Genomic DNA, 24,922 nt, shown 5'->3' on the forward strand with positions numbered 1-24,922 from the left:
TCTTTCTTCTGTAAGAAACTTACACCAATTGAACTTCTAGATTGTTGGTTTCAGTGGTGCAAACCTCAGCATGAACTTTCTTATTTCATGCTAAGATGTGTTTGTTTTAGGTTAGTTTGTATTTGATTTCTGACTGACTCAAACAAAGCTAAAATAAGAATATCTACTCACAGTTTTGCACTGGGTTAATCAGTCCTTTTTAAAATCAGATTTTCAGGTGGACAAATGCAACCTTGTCAAAGAGAAAAGGAGTTAGCTCCCACTGGAGCCATGCCATAGCTCCCTGATACATTGTGGTTATTGGGGCATACCTTTTTAGTTTGTTTATTTTTACAAATACACAATTAAAAAAAACAAACAGATTTCCTTGCAAGTTTTTCAAAGATATGGCCGACAGGCAGAAACCACGCATACAATTTTTTGTGCCAAAAAGAATTTGTACGAAAGTTATGAACAATGAATAGGGGAAGGAGACTTACGCAGGATTTCAGCCTCAGCTCAGCAGCCACTCGGGTACCTGTTACATTATGTGTGTGCCCATGTGTAGAAATGCTGGTGATCTAAGTTTATTGGCTGATGGCTGAGTCATTTGAATGAAGGCAGAGTGCTTATTTGCTGTCTTCACATGTGCGCACATAACATAGAGAAATGACATTTTCCCTTCTGAGGCCATACTGCACTGTCACAGCTCCCTGGGGAAGAAGCAGGTTCCACAGTACAGTGTAGCATAGACATAGAAGTGTTTTCTTATACTTAAAAAACTTGCTGGCTTCCAGCAGGGGATTATGAGTGTGTGGCACCCTGTACAGTGCTCTCCCTGCCTATCTGGGTCACTTCCTTGCTCTCAGAGTTCCAATCCTGCAGGCCCTTTGAAGACGGAGGCTTCTTACAGATGCAGAAAAGGATGTAAGCTACACATCCACCTCAAACCCGGTCCGTCAAAAGCTGTCCCATAGCTAACAGAAGGATCAGGATCAAACTGCCATAATCCCACAGCTGTTGATAGGACTACATTGAAAAGAGATTACATTCAAAGTAGCATTATACTGATAATTAAATATGGCCTTCGATACTGCACTAGTGAATTCAGTTAAAATTTGGCAAAAGTGACAAAGCCCCAAACTGACAAAACAACTTCATTGCAGGAGTCTGGGTGAGGCTTTTGTAGTTTGATGAGAGAATTATCTTGTTTTTTATTTATTTTAGCATTAAAATCTCTAGTTTTAAAGCTCCTCATCCCAAACTTTCAGACATAAACATTTCTCACTACCGGTCAGGTCAACTCCCATTTTTGGATAGGGTAAGTCACTGACTACAAATAAGAAAGCTGCAGCTGTTTCTGTAAAGTGAAAAAAAAATCTTTTTTGAAATTTAGCCATTCAAAAGTAAGATATGCTAATATCCATGATGGTAATAATCCATTAAACTTTCTCTGTCCATCTAGATTGTTATTCCACTCACATGACTGTTGTGAGTGTCTTATCAAGAGATATTGAAAACTGTCCCTTTAGAAACATAGAGAGAAGACCCTACAATGTGTTATTTTTAAAGAAGTGCCACTATTTCCAAATATAGCAGCATCTCACTTGGCATTCTGGGATTTTTCTTTATACTGGTGACCAAAAATAGGTATTTTTTGTTTCTGTCCTTTCATGCTTTTCTTAACCAAGATGGGCTCCTAAAGGTACATTGCAAGAGTGAGTTCACCAACAGCAAATCTCAGAGCTGCCCCTTTCCCAAGCCTTAAATTCAGCAGGGCAGGATGATGAGTCAAACTGACATTTCTGATGAAAAAAGATAAAGCAAAAGGATGTATCTGCTTTAAAAACAAGAGAAGGTGAAAATAATGTTTTAGCTCCTTCTCAGAGAAAGGAGTAATAAAGGTGACAAGCCCTCTTGTTGCTGTTTCCCATTTGAAATAATTGCAGCATTTGACCTCCAAGCTGGTTGGTGTGCCTTAAAGTGCTGCAGGAGCAGAGGCTGTATTATCACTAAGTCCAATATTGATATTTTGGAACACTAATAAATGGACATTTCCTTCCCAAGACTTTGCAGTACACACCTCACACTAAACAAGTATTTCTATATTTTGCTTGCAGCCTTGTTCCTAAGGTGACAGACTGGGGACAGCCCAGAGTTGCAAAGTGACAGAGATATAGATGACTGGACTTCCGCAGGTCTCATTGGGATGTCTCTCTCTTTAAAGAACTGTAATTGCATCTAATCAATGCCCAAATGCATTAAATCCACTTTGGATAAAGGGTTGATGCAGATTTGAAAAGTGAAATGATTTGGGGGCCACAGGGAACTAAGCAGGCAATCTTTGAACTTCAAGAAGCCTGTGGGATTTGCTTTGCAGTAATATGATAGATGGCTTGACTAGATATGCCATTTCCTATTTTCTACTTTCATTTTTCAGACCAGATTGCACTAAACCACAAAACTATTGTGTGTCCCATGATCGATGTCATTGACCACAATCACTTTGGCTACGAGGCGCAGGCGGGGGATGCCATGCGAGGAGCCTTCGACTGGGAAATGTACTACAAAAGAATACCGATTCCTCCAGAGCTCCAGAGAGCTGATCCTAGTGACCCTTTTGAGTAAGTAACTGTAAAGGGGAAGAGTTGGAACAAGAGGTAGAGAGCACAAACAAGATAACTGTAAAAAATAGAAAAACCCATGCTCAGGACTTTCTAGACTAATTAACACTAATTAAATGGTAATAGGAGCAAACTGCAAAACAGTGAAAAGGTTCAAGGTAGCAGGTTGGGGAATATCTCAAGTTCTGCTTCAATAAACAGAATAGCCCTGTCTCTCGCGTAGTATGTGTTGTAGGTAAACATAAGAAAGATGCACATACTTATAGTTAACAGGAAAGAAGAGATGAGGATGGACAAGGCAAAAAATGTGACTATAGTTATTCTCTTTATCATTCTTAAGATAATTTTCTGTATAGATGTTGGTTTATGATTTCTCTTGCTGGAGATGGATGGTAATAGATGCATCAATAGCTGAGTCCACATTCTGCTAGTGAATGCCCTATTTATGATTGATGGTATTACTACTGTATATATATTGCTATAATTTTAACACAAGTGTCAAGCCAGAATACTATTTAGCTGATTTGTAAATAATCTCTGAAAGCAGGTTTCTGATCCCAGTAGTCTAAGGATCAGATAATTCACAGTAATGGGTTCATCGTCTCCACAAAGCTGGATCCATTGTTATTTTATTTTTTTTTATTCCTGTCCTGTTAGGATGAGGGAGGATTTATCCTCATCAGCAGAGGGAGAAGAGAAACAGACTTGGCTTAGCTGGGTAAAGCCTCAACATTTCTTATGCAGTACACATCGCAGCAGGACTGGCAGTGAGAGTTGCTCTGATTCTCTCATTATCCAGTGCTGAAATTCCACACTATATCTGTAGTCACCATTCAGACTTTCACAGTTTCAACACTCCAAGGAGATGTCTGTAGCCTCAGATCTCTAGCCTGCCTGAAACAATGGGTCTGATTCTTGCAGAATACAGCGTTTGTATCCAGGGGATTATCATGTCCTGTTCTTAGAGGAAAAGATGATATTGGAGCATTCCAGGGGCTTGTCTTTTACTAAAAAGTTAACTTGTAATACACCTTGATGCCTTTTAACTTGTTCCGGTCCTGGCATACAACCTCTCAGGCATGCACAGTGACACCTGAATTAGAACTGTTTGTCAGCATCTAGTGCAACTGCTCTGTAACATGGATGCTGGCTAGCACTGCACCACAATGCTTGAGGGCTGCTAAACCTCCAGCACCTTTCCACAAGTCCCCCAGGGACCCATGAACTCTTCTGAACATTTTCTAACACTTCATACATGCTGAGTTCAGTATTACAGTCCACATTTAACTCCATTACCAATGCTGCAAGTTACAAGCTCTCTTGGGTAAGGCAAACACTTCCCTAACATTTAATAGCATGCAATTTAAGAAAGAAAAGGATTCTTAGCAGGAAGACTTTAAAATCTGTGGTGTTCAAATTGCTGGTGTAGACGAGGCCTTGTGCTTCTGTAGTCATACAGGTGTGTGAAAAGTTTTCATAAAATGTTACTAAAGCAGAATGGCAGAATTTGACACACGCTTTTCCCTACAGCCTAATCTGAAATTTGTACTATTTCGTCCAGTTAGGCCAGAGCCATCATGCAAAGTCAAGTCAGCAAAGGTGCTGTGTGCAACATGTACCATGCTGGCCCTGTACAATGTGTGTGGCATAAGCCTTGGATGTTGGCTGGTGTGTGCTTCGTGTAGCAAGTGGGATCAGGCACACTGGACACAGCACAGGATTACCTATGTCTGGATGCATAGGGGAGCTGGGATGGGACAGGAGCCAGAGCTGGGCTTACCCCTGCTCGCCCTACCAACACTGGTGCCAAGCCCTCTATTCCAACCCCCTCTAATCCTCCTCTGTCAGAGGAAGAGGAAAGGTTTGGATTTGGGAGCCTCCCTGCTAGCTTACCTGTCCACACTGCTCTTCCTTCTGTTCTCCCCTCCCCCCTCTCTCCTGTCCCATTGAGAAGAGGAAGCAGAGGGAGTTGAGAGCAGAGGGGCAGGTTGCTGTAGTCTTTCTAGGACCCCCTGGCTGGAGCTAAATGAGGCTGCAGCATTGAAATATTCCAGCCAGAATGGCACAGGAGCCTACATGTATCTGTTGGTCGAAATACTCCCGTTTTGAAACATTTCCAAATGTATTTCACTTGGAAACATTTCATTCATTATATCTGTCCTCACCCTCTATGACTATGACTATGCCAAGAGGCATTATTTATTTTACAGTTACAGTAGCTCCCCTTTTATTTGTACATATCCATATTAGAACATTTCCCTTTTGCCTTAAACTTCTGTGGTACTCCTTTCTTTGGGCCCCTAATTCTTATAGATTAATTATCCACCTGAATTAACCATCATTAGCATTTATGCCAGCTTGCTGCAATGATATTACTGTGGTTAGTACTTGTACCTTCTAGATACATATGCTTTTTAAAATATCCAGTGTTATTCCTCATTTATTTTAATGTCTTCCATAGATTCATAGATGTTAGGGTCAGAAGGGACCTTAGCAGATCATTGAGTCAGATGACCCCAGCCAGGTGCATGTCTAGCCTCCTCTTAAAGACCCCCAAGGTAGAAGAGAACACCAACTTCCTTGAAAGCCCATTCCAGATTTTGGCAACCCTTACCGTAAAGAAGTTCTTCCTGATGTCTAATCTAAATCTGCTGTCCATCAGTTTGTGGCCATTGTTCCTAGTGACTCCAAAGGGTGCCCTGCTAAACACAGCATCTCCTATTCCTTGCTGTACCCTCTGATGAATTTGTAAATGGCCACAAGATCACCTCTCAGCCTTCTTATGTTCATCTTGGAGGCAGCAGTGACTCCAAGATCCCTTTCCACTGCTGTGCTGCTGAGAAGGTCCTCCCCCAGCCTGTTAGCATGCTGGTGATTCCTTCTCCCTAGGTGCAGCACCTTGCACTTGTTCTTGTTGAACTCGATCCTGTTCCATTCCACCCACTTTTCCAACCTGTCCAGATCCACCTGGATTATTCCCTACCATCTGGTGTGTTAACTTTACCCCATAATTTGGTATCATCTGCAAATTTGGACAGAATGCTTTCCATGCCCTCATCCAAGTCACTGATGAAGAGACTGAACAGCAGCGGTCCAAGAACTGAGCCTTGTGGGACTCCGCTGCCCACCTCTTTCCAGGGTAATACCGACCCATCCACCACCATTCTCTAGATGCAAGCCCTGAGCCAGTTTGCCACCCACCTGACCATGTAATCATGTACATCACCACCTGTCAGTTTATTTACGAGAATAGAAGGAGATACCATATTGAAGGCTTTCTTAAAATCCAGGTAGATTATATCCACCTTGATTCCTTAACCTAGGCATTTTGTGACCTGGTCATAAAAAGAAACAAGGTTAGTCAGGCAGGATCTACCTGCTATGAATTCATGCTGGTTGCCCTTTAGCATTGCTTTTCCCACTGGACTCCCGCAAATGTAACCCTTGATTTTTTCAAAGGTCTTCCCGAGTATAGAGGTGAGACTAACCAGTCTATAGTTACCCAGATCCTCCTTCCTTCCCTTCTTGAAAATAGGGACCACATTTGCCTTTTGCCTGGGACCTGGCCTGAGCACCAAGAATGTTCAAACAGCTGTGCCTGTCACTCTGCTATGACAATTCTTTCAGCACCTTGGATGAAGATCATCCAGGCCAGCTGACTTAAACACATCCAGCCCCTTTGCTTCCACCAATCAGATGACTTATTTCACTTGTCTGTATCTCATATCTTTGTGGGCCTAATGCTGTAAAATCATATGATCTACTTAGATAAAGCTATGCTTAGACCTTCAGCCGAAGCCTACTTTTGGTATAGATGCTTAGATTTGCTGCAAAAACTGAACTTCAACCAAGTCCTAAAAATCACATTCATAAATTATGTACATGATTTTGCAAAACGTGAGAGAGGAGAGAGTCCGGTTATTAGTGCTTGCAACTCAGGTGGGTTGGTTATCATTTCTTGGCTGGGGAAAAAGGTGATGAGCATCTAGGGTCTGATGGGATGTTAACAGAAATCAGCTGAGTCACCCCTTTCTCTCACAGAATGGGAAACAGTTTGAGGCCTGTTGTGGCTAAATCAATCCTTTATTTAAAGTACATTTTTTTCTAGAATAAAATGGTCAGAAGCGTTGTTGAAAACTGATTGTGCTTTGGCTGGATATTTTCTATTTCAAATCCTGGATTTTTTCTTTAACATGTAAAATAACACTTCTGCTCCACTGATTCTGTGGACTGAGCAATGTTTTTAACTCATAACTTTTGACAAATAAGTTAAACATTACAAACATCATACCTAGGATATCAGTAAGTTAATTGATCTAGACAGCAGTGAAGAGGCTGAACTATTTTCCTTTGGGTACTGCAGTACTGAAACTAGGGACAGAGTTAGCCAGAAACATAATTATAATGTTACTATTTTGTAAGCAGTAGAATTTTTTTTAAGTGAAGCTAAATATTTTGCAATTGGTATTCTAACAGCTTTACTTCTGGCCAACAGTATCTTGTCTGATCAAATTCTTAATGAACTGGAAAATTGCCAACATTTTTAGTATGATACCAACAAATAATGAGTATGTGATCTAAAAAGAGTCTTGATGGGATTTTTTTTACCATTTAAAATGCCAATAGAGTGTATGTTTTATCAAAAAGACTAGGGATAGAAATTACACATAAACAGGTTTAAGTGATCAGAAACTGGTTTAAACCTATAATGGAGCAGAAGTTCAGTGCACATGAACCAGTTTCAAAATGCTGAACCTAGTTTAAGATAAACCTGCTAGAGTGTAATATCAGACTTAACTGAGTTAGGTCAAATCGGTTTATGAAACTGTCTGAGACCCCTGGCAGCCAGGCCCGCTTCATGCAGGCAGGGCCCGGCTGGACCCGAGGGTATGTGACTTCTGCCTGCAGTGCCAGAAGCCGCAGGTGACAGCAGGAGCTGGCCCGGTTCTGTCTGAGGGTGCGCAGGCCTGGCGTGGCCAGCCCCCTGTGCAGCTGCTTGTCTGAGGCAGCCTCACACTGCTGGTGGTCTCTGCCAGGAGCAGGCATGAGCGCCCCGACGGCTGCGGCTGCTGCTGCGGGGGACGCTGTGGGCCATATGGTGGGGTGGGCATGGAACTCCCCCACCCCCACAAACTACCCCTGCAAACCCACCCCTACAAACCCCATACCACCCCAAACCCTGCAACCTTCCCCACAAACCCCACTCCCACCCCCCCACACTCCTTCCCCTCCAAACCCCACATCCCCCTACACATCTCATGCCCTGCATGCCCAGCTGCCAGACAGGACAGGACCTGCTGGTGGGAGCTACAGCTGCCGGGGCAACTGCCACACTGCAGCCCTGCGCCGTGCCCACACCAGTGTTAGGACATGAGGCCCTGGCATGTAGAGGCTTCTGGTGGGGAGTGGGGGTGATGGGCTAGGAGGATGGGTGGAGGTGGCAGCAGGGGGTTTTGTGAGAGAGAGAGAGAGAGATGGAAGTCAGGGTAGGAGAGGCGGCCAGAGCCAGGCTTAGAGCTCCCCTGATCCTCTAGAACAGCCTGTGCAGGGGGAGGCTGGTTTGGAAGGGAAGGGGCTTGGCCAGCCCAGTCCCTGAGCTCTAGTCAAGGGCTTCCCTGGAACAGTGTGGGGATCACTGGGGCCTGGGCACAGGGAGCAGAACAGCAAGGGTTGGCACTGCTCAGAGCCACAAAGCAGTAGGTAGTCCAGCTGCAGCTGGACTCATGTCCTGATGCTGGGACAGAGCTGCAGCTGTGAAGGAGCTAGTGGGGGAAACCAGGGGCTGTGGGTTAGGAGTGACAGGCACTGGCAGGGCTGTGGGTACGGCAGCCATCATAGAGGACATTCTGGTTTTCTGCTACTCTGTCTTCTATTGATACGAAACCCAGTGCCTTTATGTCCTCTGCTTTTCTCTTGAAGACATAAAGGCAGCTTTTTATACTTCTATACTTCTCTCTAGCTCCCCCTGGCTGGAGACCTGGGAGGAGCTGGGCAGGATCAGTTTGCCCCAAGTGGCACAATTTGCCCGACATCAACATGCATGTACAGGCACATGTGCTGAGGCACAAATCTTGAGCACAAATTTGTGCCATTGTTATTTGAGTTGGAAGGTCACTGAATTGGGAATTAGCCATCCATTCTACTCCTGCATTTTCCCAACAGAGGTCCTATTCCAAAGGAGCAGTCTGAATGTGCAATAACCTTTATGATCCCAGCTGTAACATGGAGTTTCTTGGAGATAGTTCTGTGTGGCTGGTGTGGTTTATGCAGGTTTCCCAACTTCTTTGAGTTGCAGTTAGTCAGGTTAAAGTATTTAAAACAAGATGGAATATCTAAAAGATATGCTTTAATCCAGCTCTGGAGAAATTCTCCTGTTTTGGGAAGTGAAAGTTGAGCTGAATGGTTGTCAGCAAGCACAAAATTATTTTCACAGAAAAATATGTGCACATTCATGTTCATTTCTTGCCCTACATTGGGCGAGGGCAGAATAGGAAGCACTGCATTGCACACAAGATGTTTGTAACACTTACAACATAGCACACAACAGTTAAACTGCTTCTTTAGTCTCATGACAACTGAAATGCTTTAATCTAACTGTAACTCAAGTAATTGCATTCCATATAGGGGTAAGTAGGTGAAATTAATGGTCTGTGATATGCTGGAGGTCATACTACATGATTTAATAGCTCTTTGGGCCTTAAGCTCATTGAAACTTTAATATAGAGGTTTTGATACAGAAGAGTGCTGGGAAGAGACTGATCTTTATTTCCTGGCATGAGTCACATGACAATAATTAGTGTTGTAACATGTTAGTCCCCCTTATACATCTATTGATGTCAGTAGCCACCCTGATGAGGGTACCAATTTTTACTTTTCCCTTGTTTTTTTTAATCAGGTCGTAAAAATGAGAATGTTAATCCAAAACAATCATTCTGCAATCACAAACTAATATAGGTAATTAATCTAACACAAACATACATGCATAGATGGTGGAAAGACAGGATAGTTCTTCAGGAAAGGGACTGCTATTTTGTATGGAACCCAGCTCCGTGGAGCTTTGAACCATGATCACGGGACTTCAGTAATGACAGTTAAGGCATGGGCAGAACCCTGACATGAGAATATTTTTCCATCTCTCAATAACTATAATTGATAAAGCAGTAAAACATTGAAGCTCTTTAGTGTTTTGATCTTATCCTCTTGTCTTCCAATTAACCTTTCTGCAGTGGTCTTTTCAGCCTCTGAGGTGCACCTACCAACTTCTGACCTATGTTCATTGTATCTGGGTTTTTTCAGAACCTGTGACTGAGCAAGCTCATGTTGTTTCTGTGAGACCAGATGAAGACTGGTTTAGTGCAGTACTGCCCAATCTCCAAGCCAGAAGGCCATTTCATCCAATCCATGGAACTCTCCATGAGTCTGGAAATTTGGTGGCAGGGAAGTGGTGAGAGCATTAATTGCTGCTCCCTTGTTGCAAAATGTTTGGGTTCATGTGGAGTCTTGCAAGCTGGATGGTGTGGCTCTGCACACTAGATCATATCAGTCCATGGGGGTCACTCTATGGCTGGACCCAGAGCAGGTTGGGCAGGCACATGGCCAAATCTGGCATGCAGGTTAGGGGGCCCACAGCTGGATCATAACTGCAGACTGATCCCATGTGCCAACCTCATGCTGGATCCAGCTGGTGGATGAGGATCTAGTGGGACTCTAGGATCAAGGCCCTGCACAACATATCTGGCCCACAGGGCCAGGAGTCTGAGCACCACTGGTTTAGTCTGTAAAGTAACTAGCCCAGGGCATAGGAGATCTGGATTCAATTCTCAGCTCCACCAACGACTTCCTTTGTGATTTTAAGCAAGGTAGCTGTATTCCAATTCCCCACCTGCAAAGTGGGGATAAGAGCACTTTCCTAGTTCAGAGACCTATTGTAAGAGTACATAGAGAAAATCAAACACTGAAGGATCATGGTAACGGGGAAGGGGAATTTATATTCTTTTCAAGTACTTTCATTGTATTGCAGATATCCTCAAAATGTGTTTTGTAGTATTGTAGATGTTCTCAAGAAAAGGAAACCAGTATCTTCTTTCAGTTTCTTTTGCATGTCAGGGTTGATTATAATGTAGACCATTGATATGGATACTATGGATGGCATAGTGTTAGCCAGTTACTTGCTGTTTGAATTGCATCTATAATTACATACTCAAGCTGTTGTCAGGCTGTTCTTTTTTTCTTTTCTCTTTTTTTTATTCCTTTTGGTTCAAAAACAGAATCCCATGTTTACTTTAGCTCTCTATGAAACTCGTTAGCAGGTCTGTATTTCTTATTTTAGTAATTTTCTGGAGTTTAAAAACACTGTGGACAATGGTTGCTATAATATAGCTTCAGATAGTCTGCTGTTCTACTGATCCCTGCCCTTAACCAAATTCATAAAACCACTCACAACCAGAAATGGTTGCAATCATTTCTTTACAATCTGAGCATAGTGCCACTGTGTTTTTCTCCATGGACGGGGAATATGTACCGCAGAAAACTGTATTGTAGAAAAATAGCTCCTAATTAATGTGATGCACCAGTAGAGAGTAGCATAACCGTTGGAAACAAGTGAGGCACCACTCCCAGGTGCTGACTACGAGGAGGAGCCAGAATTTCCCCCTGGGAGTCTTTGCTACAGCAGGGGCTGCCTGGCGATAGGCCCTAGCAGTGTATTTGGGGGACTGGAGATAAGCAAAACAAACAAAATGGTGCTCTACCCTGGAGAGCCTTTGCCAGAGCTTGCAAAGGCTTCATCCATTATGTTTCTACCTTGAGGGGGAATAGGAGAAGTGAATAGGGCATCAGGGTCTGCTTCCAGAGAGTCCGCACCATGGGGCTGCTGCAGGTGGAGCCAATGGTGCTACAGCAGCAGTGCCAGTAGTAGTATCAGTTGCCTTCAATGTACTGGCAGCTCAGACAGATAAAACGTACCGTTCCCTCCCTGCCATCTGGTCTACAGTGGCCAGCATGCCCCCTCCTCCCACCCAAGGTGCTCAATGAACTCACTACACCTCTGACAATAGGCCCTCAGTTACATTTTAGGACTGAAGGACTCCCTTTCCTTGTTTATTTTAACCTATTTGCTATTGGAATACAAAACAATTACTCTGTATCCATATATGCACTTGATTTTTATGCTTACAGTCAATAAAATGTTAAATACTCATGGCCAAATCTTTTGCTTGTCTAACTTCAAGGGTTTCATAAGAATTATCCAAGTAGACAATCTGGGCCCCAGACTCCAGGGAGGGTGAAGAGTGCAGGAGACTGATAATAGGATATATAACCTTTTACCTCTAGATTTTAGTTCAGTGACCTGGAACAGACATGACCGAACTTTGCTTATAGCTTCCTGGTAGTCTGCCTCAGCAGAAAACAGACATTTAAACATTTTCTTTAGCTTCAGGATGCAGGAGTCTTTATTCTCCAGGTTTCACTTACACTTTACATTTTGTATTTTAACATACAAAACAGAGAGATATCAAATGATTCCCTGAGATCTAAAGTTGTCCACTTGTTACCTCCCACAAGTATTAATTTATAAGTGAGATTATGCACAGTTGCTCCTACACACAGTCACATATTTATAGAATGGGCTACTAACACTATTGCACATCATTTTCAATTATTGAAGCCAACTAGCAATTTCTTGAGCTGACCTTAATCTTCCTTTTAAATTAAAAAGGAGAAGAAACTGGAGAGTGACAGGTTACCTACTGCCTTAGGCTGAACCATTTGAATGTGTCAATATCCTATTGATTTAAGGGGCTTTGCTTTCAAATTACAACATTCTAATTGAATACATTCTACTAAAGAAATCTACCATCAGTTTAAGAGTGCAGGTAAACCGTTTTTTCTTTTAAACAATGTATTTTTAAAGTGACAATCCCTAGAATTTGGCTGTAAATTTCTTGTAATTGAATCCTATGTGTACTAACAGCCATAAAATAACATCAGAAATTCTCACATGTGCTGATATTCATCTCTGCAACAGTCATCTTCTGTATCAAAGTCCAGCAGTGCAGGTAAACATACAGAACTTCACCTCGTCCATGTTTGTGCCAGTAAAGGTCCACCTGAGCCTAGCCTATCAAGCTAGCATGGCTGAAGTACACCAGATTCTGTACCCAACTGCACACAAAGGAGTAGTGTGGCTAGCATCTCATTTAGTCATCTTTGCTTCCCAAAGCCAAATGACCAAAGTACTCATTTAGACCTGGCTAGACTGGAAGCAGTTGTAGGCACAAGTCCAGAGATAAGCCTGAACTTCAGAGGCATATAGCAAGATGCTTTAACCCCATTCTTCCACTGCGTGTTCCCCATCCCCCATTTTTTTTTTTGCCCTGAAGTGACCAAAAGGATTAACTACCACCTCTCACTAGCCACATACAGGGTGTAAACTACGTCATTATTTAGCATGTACTGCAGGCGCATGCTATTACTGCATTACTCACAGCCCATGTTGGCTGATAGGATAGATCTGTGTATCACTGTGCTGTGTATTGTCACTGGCAGTTGTGTTAGAAATCTCCCACCCCTCTATATTTCAGAAAGTCAGCATTTATGACTACATCAGTGAAAATGTAAAGAGATCCTTTCTGTGAATATATTTTGAATTTTATTCCTGTAAGGTTGAGCTCTAAACCAATAACATATACCTGATTTTCAACTTGATTACCACAGCCACGTGCTAGAAGGGGGTGTGGGTGCCTCTTCCTAAATTTCCACTAAGAAACTGAAATCTTTACATCAAACAATTCTGTTCCTTTTTGTAATGAAGGTCAAAGTCCTCTTATGCAGGAACCACATGAGCTGTCCCTGGGGCTGCTCCAAAGCTGTGAAAAAAACAACAGCAAGAGCTAACAGTTATTTCAAATTCACCATCATCTACTTCAAGAGCAAATTCCCTTCTTGAACCTGACTTCTTCAATTTAAAACACCAAATGGGTAAAACACAAATAAATAAATAAACCAGAGCAAATGTGCAAGAAAACACAGCAATGAAAATGCACTTCAAAATGATACTCTACACCATACCTACAGGTCTCCCTTGGCAAAAGGATGAGATACAAATTGAACAGTGTCATACAGATGCCACTGACACTGGCTAATAAATTACTGGCAGGCACTATATGATAAGGGTTTGATAAGGTCCTAAATAAAATTAAAAAGGAAGCAAGGAGTAGAATGATTTTTATTTCTCTGGCCCAGCATTCAATCCCATGCTATACCAGGTAAGATGACTGCTGCTTAGAGATGACCAAGTAAGAAATGGGCCATAAATAGCATGCATTTCTGAACAAATGAATATTTTACCTTCAGAGCATTAAACATTGCTTCATATATCAGGTGCTTTTAAAATACTTTCCAAGGGATGATGCCATGTCATGAGGTAGACAGAAATCAACTCTGAGATAAGTTGATGGACACATGGACCAGTAAATGGTCTAAATATACTCAGCATGATATTTCCTGCAAAGTCTAGCTTGTTATAAATATATGTGTTAAGTCCTTTCCAAGCATGACTGTGGATAACATCATGCATATAGTTATGTGTTAGGTATGAAGACACAGTCCTAAAAGTTAGCAATCTAACTGCCTTGCAAAATAGTATGAGAGATATACGGTAAACTAAAAAATAGAAGGGTCAGATAAAATACTCACTTTGTGCCACTATAGTTTTCATCTCTGCGTGTGCAGATTCTGCACAGAATTCTCTTAGTAGAGTAGGGGATCTGGGGGAGTGTGAGCTGGAGTTTATGGATTTAAATCCATGGTTCCTCCATGCAAGTCTATGTACCCCATGGTTATAGTTCATTTAAACATGGAGGAAGCTCTTAGTACACCACTTAAAGATGGAAAGTGTGGGGAAGCATCCTTTCTTCAGTTAATTAGAGGAAAGAGCTTTCCATCTACATGTCACAGAATAGGTCATTTGAACCACTCTGTTCCCCTTCAGTTTAAGTCCCTCCGATACCCATGGGGTGAAGCTTTTATTACAGGCTTCAGAAAAGAAGAGTTTATGCAAATCCTTTGTTAAAGTATCAGGAAACCATTGCAGGAGACTAAGCCCTTTATAAATAAGGAGGAGAGGTAGACAAAATTCCTTTCCAATTTATCCATGTGTCATCTATTTTTCCTTCACATAAAGAGACATTTCTGAAGACATAGTTATAGTAGCTGGGTATAGTTATAGAGTGCTGCAAGTCAAAGGCTATGTGCCTCAAGCCACCTGTGAAGTGCCAGTGATCATAAATGCCCCTCATTTACTGGAGTGCATTATTTTTTTGCAAAATGGTATAATTGTCCGTTTAAGAGTCCAGGAGGAGTTAAGGTTCAACAGAGTTTGCCATAAATTGCAATGGCTGTGCTCTGTACAGGTCAGTCAGACTTTTTTTTTCGCTTTCTGTTCTGCCTGTTTCTAAAAATATCCAGAGTCACTGTTGAAACCAGGTATGGCTTTATATATATGGACCAGGTACAAACATTAAACTTCTACTGGAATAATGAATCAGAAAGTGGTCTATACCTGTAACAGAACTGAAGTTCAGCATGCATAGACTGGTTTAAAAATGGAAGAACCCAGTCTAATATTTGCACCCCCACCCCACCAAAGGGCGAATGTGTGCTTTGTTTGCTACTGATCTAAACTACGCTGCATACAGAAAACTGCATAATTTAGGTTGATTCTGCCTCAGGCTATTTGAATGTCTGTACCTGGCCATGAAGTAGATACAATATAAATACTCCTCCAAGCCAAGGATTTTAAAGATCAACAGCTTTGGTGTTTCTGTTGTCTAATGGTAACATTGGACATGGTAACATTCTATTGTCTAATAATGTCAGCAGTATTTCTAGTGTTAAAAAAGCATTGCTTACTTTAATTAGCCACCTATAGAGTACAAGAGCATAGAGAGCACATAATGAGCAAAGTACATCACCCACCCTTTTCTTAGCTTTGCACAGCAGAAAGTTTAGCTGATTCTGCAGAACAACTCAAGGTTTTTTTTTAGTATGAGTATAAACTAAAACAAAATAACTATTTTGTTTTTCCATGAGTACATATGGCATGTAGAATAATCAGTGGCAAGCTGGCAATGGGAGGGGAGAACAGAAAACTCATTATTCTGTTTGAACCCATTAGAATATATAAAGAACCACTTAGTAGCCTGACCAAGCACTCAACGAAAAGGCAAAGACTAGGAAATAAGATAAAACTCAAGCAGTGTTTCTGGGATGGGGGGAGGGATTTCCTATCATCTCTTAATTGCCTGTCCCTAAAAAGAGATGATTATTTCTCAGACGATAATGTCATTTTAAGTAGCAGAATTATTTAAAGCACATTTTGTATTTGTTCATAACTTTTGCTAAAGAAATTCAGAAGAGAAAAAATAATTATTTGTCAAGAACTTGACTACACAGAAAAATTGTACCAGATAGAGCATTAAAAGTGCAAGTGCAGTTTGATTAAAACTGTGTAATCAAACTGCAGGTCACATTAGAATGAACCCAGTATGGAAACTTGCAGTGGATTTTTCAGTTTAGCTTAAACACCTTTTTAAAAGATATAAGCTGAACAGAAAGAGAGAGAAATGTTGTGAGTAAGGTTATATGCAAGGTTATACCAGCCCTTCAATACTGGTTTAAATTCACACCTGAGCTTATAGTAGTATAGTTTCTCCATATAAACAATCCTTACGTTTCCACATCTGTGAAAAAAGGGATAATAATATTAAGCTACTGCACAGGGATCTTGGGAGTCTTAATTAAATTAATCTTTGTAAAGTGATTTCAGATTCCCAGGGGTAAGTGCCAAGTTATTATTGTTCTAATTTCTGCTTCTTGATATTAGAGTATTTTAATGCCAGAAATTATCATGATGGCTATTTTGATGATACGAGGGATCCTATATCACATAAGATCAGATCAAAAACAAATTGTTGGGTGCCCAAAGTCCAACACTGGTACATAAATCCATAAAAACCTGCCTAAGTGCTTAGGCACTCAAGGGTCTGTAGTCATCTAAATTTTCTAAATGAATGAAGTTATGTGCTTAAAGTTCTGCCCTGAGTGTTAGGCCTCATTGGATGGAAACAGACATCTTCCACCAGCCAAGAAATGGGTGTAGCAGGGGCTTTGGGTGGGGGGTACGGGGCGGCCAGGCTGGGGGGTAGGGTGTTTGGGTGAGGGTCAAGGGGCACAAGCAGGGCATCTTGCCATGTACCCCTTGCCCTCATTTTGTTTTTTCCACCCCCGACCTCCTCACCCCCCTCTGACCATATCTTAAGAGAGAGAGCCAGTTCTTTGCACCTGCTTTCAGGGAAGCTCTGACTTGGGACTCCCCCCAAAAAAGCCTTACTAGGTTTCTGTACCCTTTCTGAAGGATATGTGCCAGGCTGAGAGAGGGGGCAACAGAGGAATTCTGGGTATGCAATGTCATGGCTAACCATGACTTGACTAAGAGTTGATGGTAATGGGGCTGAACTTAATGGGCACTACTATAGGTCTTATTTAGATGGTTTACTAAGCTATCCTTGTGGCTGATTGGGTTGTACTGGCTTGTCTTTGTGATAGGGTTCAGACTGCTATCATGTAGCCTCTCCCTGCTCATGTGGGGCTTTTGGCCCTCTGATATGTCCTCCACAGGAGGTCTATATTGAGCAGATTCTTTTTGGTATTGGGTGGTGGAACCGGAGCGTGCTCCATCCACTCCATGCATTGACCTGGTATAACAGTGCTTCCAGGACCGGTGCAAAAAAACAGGAAAAAAAAAAAAACGGTTCCCATCAGCATTTTTTTAATTTTGTTTCAAGGGCAAAATCCATTCCAAATTTTATTGGGCAAGCCCAGTAATCACATTCCAAATTGTGGCTGAGCAGAGGTCAGTCTTTCAAGTCTGTGTGGCTTTACCACCAGGCAAGTATCCTCCCTCCCAGACTCATCAGTCTGAGGCTTCTAGATACTCTATGGCAGGTAGGGCTGTGCGAAACGGCTGTTTCATTTCAGTTTCAGAGTCGGCAATTTTGGAAGACAGTGGTTTGTTTAGGTGTTTCGGATCACTGTTCCTTTTCAATTCATCCAAATCTGTTTAGGAGTTTCAATGTTGTTTTGGCACTGATTCAGAGATTCAGATTGGCCAGGGAGAGGCAGGCTTAGCTGAGCGGTTGCAGGTTCTCCCATGGCTCCTCTGGCTGTGCCTGCCTCTCCCTGGGTGGGGGGAGCCACAGGAGAAGCCCCAGTGGCTGCCCTACCCAGCCCCAGCCCCAGCCCCCACCTGGCCCAGCCTCCTGGCACTTAAAAATAAATAAATAAAAAGCCCTGCACTCACTGGACACTCATGGCAGATCTCCCCCCCCACAGTGCAGGGCAGCGAGGACACCCCCTCCGCCTGCTTGGCACCCACGTGACAGCTGCCCCATGGTGCAGGTGCAGCGCAGCTCAGCAGGGTGTTGCACGCTGTCTAGGAGCTGGGGCCACTGGGGTGAGCAGTGTCGGGCTCCAGCTGATGCATGGAGCTACCCCAGCCCCCAGATAATGCACAGCACCCCGTCAAGCCATGTTGCACCCATGCGATGCGACAGCTGTCATGCGGACGGGGCGATCCCCACTGCCCCATGCTGCATGGGCAGATTCTGCCACAAGCCCTCAGAGGCCCTGATCACTGTTGCTGCAGCTGATGAGTGTGGGGCTTTTATTTTATTTTATTAAGTGCTAGGAGACTGGGGCCAGGCAAGGTATGGGGCCAAGCAGGGAAGCCATGGGGACTTCTCCTGTGTCTCCTCCAGCTTTGCCAGCCTGTGCCCTGGAGAAGCCCCCATGGCTGCTCTGCCTGGCCCCATTCCCAGCCCGGCCCCGGCCTCCTGGCACTTTAAAAGGAGGGCTGCGGCGCTGTGCCAGGGTATCCCCAGGGGTTGCCGCCAAAACATTCCAAGATATCTAAAACATTTCCAAAACATTTTGGATGATTTTGTTTCATTTTAGAGATGTTTCGGAGCCTTCCATTTTGTTTTGGATTTGGTGTTCACACCTCCAAAACGAAACACCAGCCAAAATTTCGCACAGCCCTAATGGCAGGCATCCCGTGTGCAGCCCCCAACCCAGAGATCTTGGGGTTCAGATACCCCCTAGTCTCTCTTCCTCCTAGCCAAAAAGCTGAGGAGCAAGCTGGGGGAAAGCATAAAAATATTTGCCAATATGGACTGTGTGTTTTACAGTCATGCTCAGTGTTGGCTGCATTTAATCAGCTTCATAGTTGGTTTTCATTGCTGAGCACATGTTGCTTTTGGCTTCAGTTTAATGATAGACAATGCATTTAATGAGATTTCCTTGTATGCAATTATAAGATGAGGAGGGAAAAACCTCGTCTTGTATTTAAGTAAATACAGTAGAATACCAGTAACAAATTAGACTGAAATTTGACTGCATAAGGTCCAGTTTTTAAAAAGTTACTATATTTACTTGGCAGTATTTGCCTCCCGTTAATATTTTACTGAATATGGAAACTTCGTTTTAAAAATTGACAGTGTGACCCTGCTATATTTGACTAAAGCATGTTAAGAATGGATGTTGCAGATAAGATGATTGATGGGTCTCAACTGCAGACAGTTATCATCTGCCTTGTCTAATGCTTATTAAGAAATCTAGCCTCACAGTTAAATTATATTATACAAATGTTGGATTATGGCAAAGACCACCAAAATGCTTCTTCATGGAGAAAGTACTGGACTAATATCTCCATCTACTGGCTGAAAGAATAATATTTCATTAAAAAGCCACTTTAACAAAACAGAGTTTTTAATACTGGAAAGAAAGATTTTAAGGTCAAATCATTTCAAGACAAGTATTTAGGAAAACCTTATTCAAAGTGATTTAGCCATCCTTACTATTAAACCAGTGACCTTAAACTCATTAATCTGTATAAATTAGCCCCGGCCGCAATACAGAAAAAGTGGTTAAATTCTGATTTAGAAGAGTAGAGGTTATATTTAGTGCCAGCCCAGGGATCCTGTCAGCAGAAATGCACTAAAACACCCAAGAACCAGATAAAGCCTCCAGAGGGTTCTTTCCATATTGTTCAATGGAGCTTAGAAACATCACAAGAATATAATTAGGTTCCAGGAGAATGATAAAAAACATCTGCTCTAACAAAACCTCCAGCCAGCTGATCAATACATAATTGTATTGGTGTTGGGCTCCGATGGAAATAAAATATAGTTATTTCCTGATTGCGACTTAGTTAATTAAGAATAGAAACATTTAGTAATATAAAGTGTAATGTCATGCATTTAGAGACTATTAACAAGAATTTCTGTTGTAAGACAGCTCAGAAGTTGGACACAACAGAAAAAGATAATGGTGAGGATGTGGCACCAGCGTAATACAGCTGTGGCTGTTTGGGACCAGTCATTGCGTTGCCAGAGAGTTGCATTTCACGGTTTGGGACACTTACTAAGGGCCAGATTCTAGTTGAGATTGTCAGAGGGACAACTGGAATTAAACAATGATAAAGTATTAGAGATTACTAAACAAAGAAGTCAGGAGTCACCCAGGCCAAATTGAAACTGATAGGTAGTGAAAGGTCCCTTGACACCATGGACACAATACTCCAAGAAACCTGAAGCAGAAAGAAAGAGTTCTGAGTCAGAGTCCACAAAACCTAGAGCTGAATTAAGACAAGCCATGACAATGTCTACCATTTGAAAAGATGCAATAATTGCAATGAATTATATCACTTAGCAAAAATCTGCAAGTGGCAATAGAGTGTGCACAGCATGGATTTAGAGGGTGACAGCAGCATCACTAGCACTGAGCAATTCTTTATAGGAGTAATGGGATGGTGTTGATGAAGATGAATAGACTATCAGCCTGAAAGCAAATGGAGTTAATTAAGTCAGATACCAGGTGCACAATCCAGTATGTTCTTATAATATTAGTGCTGCAAGAAATGCCACAAGAAAAAGAAAATTGAACAGGAAGAACTCTGAGCTTTGGAGAGGATTTTATTCCTAATGACCTAATTGTCTGGATAAATAACAAATTGGAAGAGATACAGTATATAATAGTCCTAAGAGAAAAAGTACAGTTAAAAACTTGACAACCTTTTGTTCTCATCAGCAGGATGCACATAAAGATACAAGAGAATTCATTTGTTTTAGAATTTTTAAAGCAGAATTTCTTCTCTAATGATTGTGTCCATTTTCATTTGGGAAACATTGATTTTTTTTTTCTCTTCTGCTTCTAATGAAGCTTGAAATTAACATAGGGTTTTTTTGTTTACTTCCTTGTTTCCAAAAGCATCACTGATAATATTAACACAGCTGTAGGACCAGCATTTACCCTGACTGGTGAATGAAAGCGTAAACGTTTTTAGGTAGGCACTCTAACTTGATGATTTTTCCTTCTGAATTACTTAAACGTTTCTAAAATACCTCACTTCTAATTTGTCTGCCCTGACCATGACATTTAGAAAAACATAGATTTGAGAAGTCTTATTTTACAGAAAACCAAATTTGAAGCCAAAGCAATATGATAGTATCCCTTTAACTTAACTGGTACTATATCATAGAAAATTAGGGTTGGAAAGGACCTCAGGAGAACATCTACTCCAACCCCATGCTCAAAGCAGGACCATCCCCAACTAGATTATCCCAGCCACAGCTTTGTCTACTCGGGAAATGTATACTGTTAAATGTCACTAAATAGAAATCTTAAAGATATTTAGTTTGTATGCATGTGTGATAACTACAACAATGTAGAAAAAATACTGTATTTTCTCACATAAAATATGCATGTTTTTCCCAAAACCAACTAGGGGAAATTGGGATACACATTATATGTGAGAAACATTGTTTCCCAGGAGTCCAAACACTGGTGGACGGGAAACAGTGGCAGCATTAATTGCCATGCACACAAGTGGTCAAACATGACATGTGGCCCTAGACCTGCCATCCCCAGACCTTAATTACTTAGCCATACTCCAAGGAAAGATCTTTTTTTTTTCCTTCTTGGGGCTTTCCAAAAACTGGGTGATATTCTCAGATGTTGTAAGAAAATACAGTGGCATTGTTATTTTATTGGAAGAATTATAATAATATTTCATTATTCTGACTGAAGTCTTTGAAAGCAATGTTATTTTGACCACAGTGCACTGAGGACAAGATTTTAGTGAGGGTATTTTGCCAACTGGAGGAAATGTTAGGGTGAATAGTAGTGGATGGATGTGACATGGATATCAAGATGAACATGAGTCGTCAATGTGACAAAGTGATCAGTAAAGCTAACTGCACTTTATCATGCATTAACCAAGGAGGTGATACTTCCCTTTTATGCGGCACTGGTCAGGCTGCAGTTGGAGTACTGTGTCAAGTTTTGGGCACCACACTTCAAGAGGGATGTGGACAACCTCGAGAGGGTTCAGAGGAAGGCCACTCATATGATTGGGCAAAGCCCTATGAGGAGAGATTGAGGTTGAGATTGCTGAAACAGAGGAAAGAGGTGTGAAAATGTAGTTGTTAGCAACAACTTGAGCGATGGCAACTCATCAGCATGTCAATGGGAATATTAGTGACTGAAGCTTTCTTTGTCAGAGTGGTTGGCCACAACAGAACATCAGGAGAATTTCATGAGAGTTTTCCTGTCTCCACATGTGACTTTCCATATGTTTGAATTATTCAATATTATTGCTGCTACTAAATCAAATAGTCTCCCGGGATCACAATTAGCCAATCAACAATTAAAGACAGGAAGAAGGAAATCTCTTGATTATCTATGAATATGATCTGTGAATGCTTGGAACTGCTAAAGCTCCAGAGTACTGCAAGCCAAGACTGGGAGACTCTACAGGTGAAATGCTGGTCTCATTGAACTTAGTGCCAAAGTTTCCATTGTCTCTAATGCAACCAAAATTAATGCCTAAGAAATGCAGGAATCAGCTAAACAACAGCTTTTGCCTCTTTCACATTTGATTCTTGGAGACATTTCAGAAACACCTCTCTTTGAATTAGTTCTTCAGTTATTTTTTCCAGCTTTGCCTTCATTTGGAAATAGTAATTAGTTCTGCCCAGTGCTGACTGAATTATGGTTTCTGTGAATTTCTACCTGGTTGGTCTTTGTTTGTTCCATAAGTCCAGCCACTTAAATGGCAGTGGGAGGGAAGCAGGAAAGAGAAGTTATATGTCTGCCTTCAATTTTTACTGAAGTATGGGTGTTTTTTTCAATGCAGTACAGAACACATGCATTTTCACTTTTAGTCTCATAGATTTTTTCCTACGTGATTTTACCCCAGATGTGTATATCTTCAGCAGTACATTTTTTTTTCAGTTTTTCAAGATTTTAAACCTGATTGCTGTAGTAAAGATAGCACTGAGACCTAGGGCTCTGTTAACCACTGTTGGACTACTTACTGAACAGGCCCTTTAATACTTAAAGAAAGCCTTCTTAGCCCCTGCTACTTCCTTTCCAGATTTGCTTCTTAGGAGTATAATTGGGACAGAGATGACGGTCATAGAGAAGAGAAGTTGTAATCATTGTGCTCTGGAATTTTAAAGACAACGTTCCTTTTCTATTATACCTTAGACACCAATTTCCATTAGAGACACCAAGTTAATTCAAGGTATTTCGTAATTGAGGTCTTTCTGGGGTACAGTAGCCTGGTAGCCATATTTTAGCCCTACCCCATCTAAGATGCGCTGAGAAGTCAGGGACATATGTAAACCCTGCCTTCTCCACGACTAAGAGACCCTTGGCAGGAATCATGCAGGAATCATGCAATCATAGAGACCTAGGGCTAGAAAGGACTCCAAGAGGTCATCTAAGCTGTGTACATATATTCAGATAACCTGGGAACATTTGAACACTGAGGCCCTGAAAACTAGAGAGTCTTCAGTGCTGTCACTGTGCATCTTGGCTGTGGGGAGGGATGGGACTATGCCCACATCTCAGTATGCTCTGCAGGCTCCCTCTATCTGCCTGGCAACAGAGGGCAGCAGTGCATAGGGCATCCCCGATTGGCCAACCCAGATGGCCCATGGTCAGCCTGTGCTGTCAGCATATACAAACATTCACTCTCCTAGGAGAAACTCTCCTGGAAGTGATTTAACCCTGGATGTGCCCAGGTTATTTTTCTCTCAGATTGGCCATTTTTACAGCCTAAATATCTATACACTAAAAGTTTTTCTGGGGAGAGCAGCAAGTCTCACAGGAGAAACTGAATGTCTATACAAAGACTTAGTTGAATCCCTGCCTAAAGAAACATTACTACTGGTCTTTCCTAACATTATGTCATATTGACCCACTGTCTTTGATTAGGGTATCATATTTTTATTTTTGTAATGGTTTGGTGGCTGATGGCAAGATGAGTATCTGAGCCAATCTCTGAGAAACCCTGGGCACAATTTGTGGCAGGCTTGTATCTGGATGGAAATAAATCTATAGATTCACAGATGGTAGGGTCAGAAGGGACCCCAGTGTAGCATTCAGTCTGACCACCTGCCCTGGGCAGAACAGAGTGCTGGGGTCAGATGACCCCAACCAAGTGCCTGTCTAGCCTCTTCTTAAAGACCCACAAGGTAGGGGAGAGCACCACCTCCCTTGGAAGCCCATTCCAGATTTTGACATCTCTTGCCATAAAGAAGTTCTTTCTAGTGTCTAACCTAAATCTGCTCTCCATCAGTTTGTGTTCATTGTTCCTAGTGACTCCAAGGAGTGTCCTGGTAAACAGAGCTTGCTGCCCCACCTTGATGAATTTGTAGGTGGCCACAAGATCCTCTCTCAACCTTCTCTTGCAGAGGCTGAGGAGATCCAGGGTCCTCAATCTCTCCTCATAGGGCTTTGCCCAATCATATGAGTGGCCTTCCTCTGAACCCTCTCGAGGTTGTCCACATCCCTCTTGAAGTGTGGTGCCCAAAACTTGACACAGTACTCCAACTGCAGCCTGACCAGTGCCGCATAAAAGGGAAGTATCACCTCCTTGGTTAATGCATGATAAAGTGCAGTTAGCTTTACTGATCACTTTGTCACATTGACGACTCATGTTCATCTTGGAGTCAACAGTGACTCCAAGATCCCTTTCCACTGCCGTACTGCTGAGAAGGTCCTCCCCTAGCCTGTAAGCGTGCTGGCGATTCCATCTTCCTAGGTGTAGCACCTTGCATTTATACTTATTGAACTGCATCCTATTCTGTTCCACCCACTTTTCCAACCTGTCCAGATCCACCTGCATTTGTGTTAACTTTACCCCTCTGGTGTGTTAACTTTACCCCATAATTTGGTATCATCAGCGAATTTGG

General features: G+C 42.1%; 1 protein-coding gene across 1 annotated transcript in view; it reads left to right on the forward strand.

Moving 5' to 3' along the window:
- Positions 1 to 24,922, forward strand: part of GALNTL6 (polypeptide N-acetylgalactosaminyltransferase-like 6) — a 934,188-nt gene that overhangs the window by 802,097 nt on the left and 107,169 nt on the right. Inside the window, exon 6 of the mRNA XM_019534615.1 lies at positions 2,420 to 2,603. Coding sequence (XP_019390160.1) covers positions 2,420 to 2,603 — 184 coding nt within the window. The remainder of the gene's footprint in view (positions 1 to 2,419; positions 2,604 to 24,922) is intronic.

This window comes from Crocodylus porosus, unplaced genomic scaffold, assembly GCF_001723895.1.
Source record: "Crocodylus porosus isolate Cpor-Errol unplaced genomic scaffold, CroPor_comp1, whole genome shotgun sequence".
Taxonomy (NCBI): Eukaryota; Metazoa; Chordata; order Crocodylia; family Crocodylidae; genus Crocodylus; species Crocodylus porosus.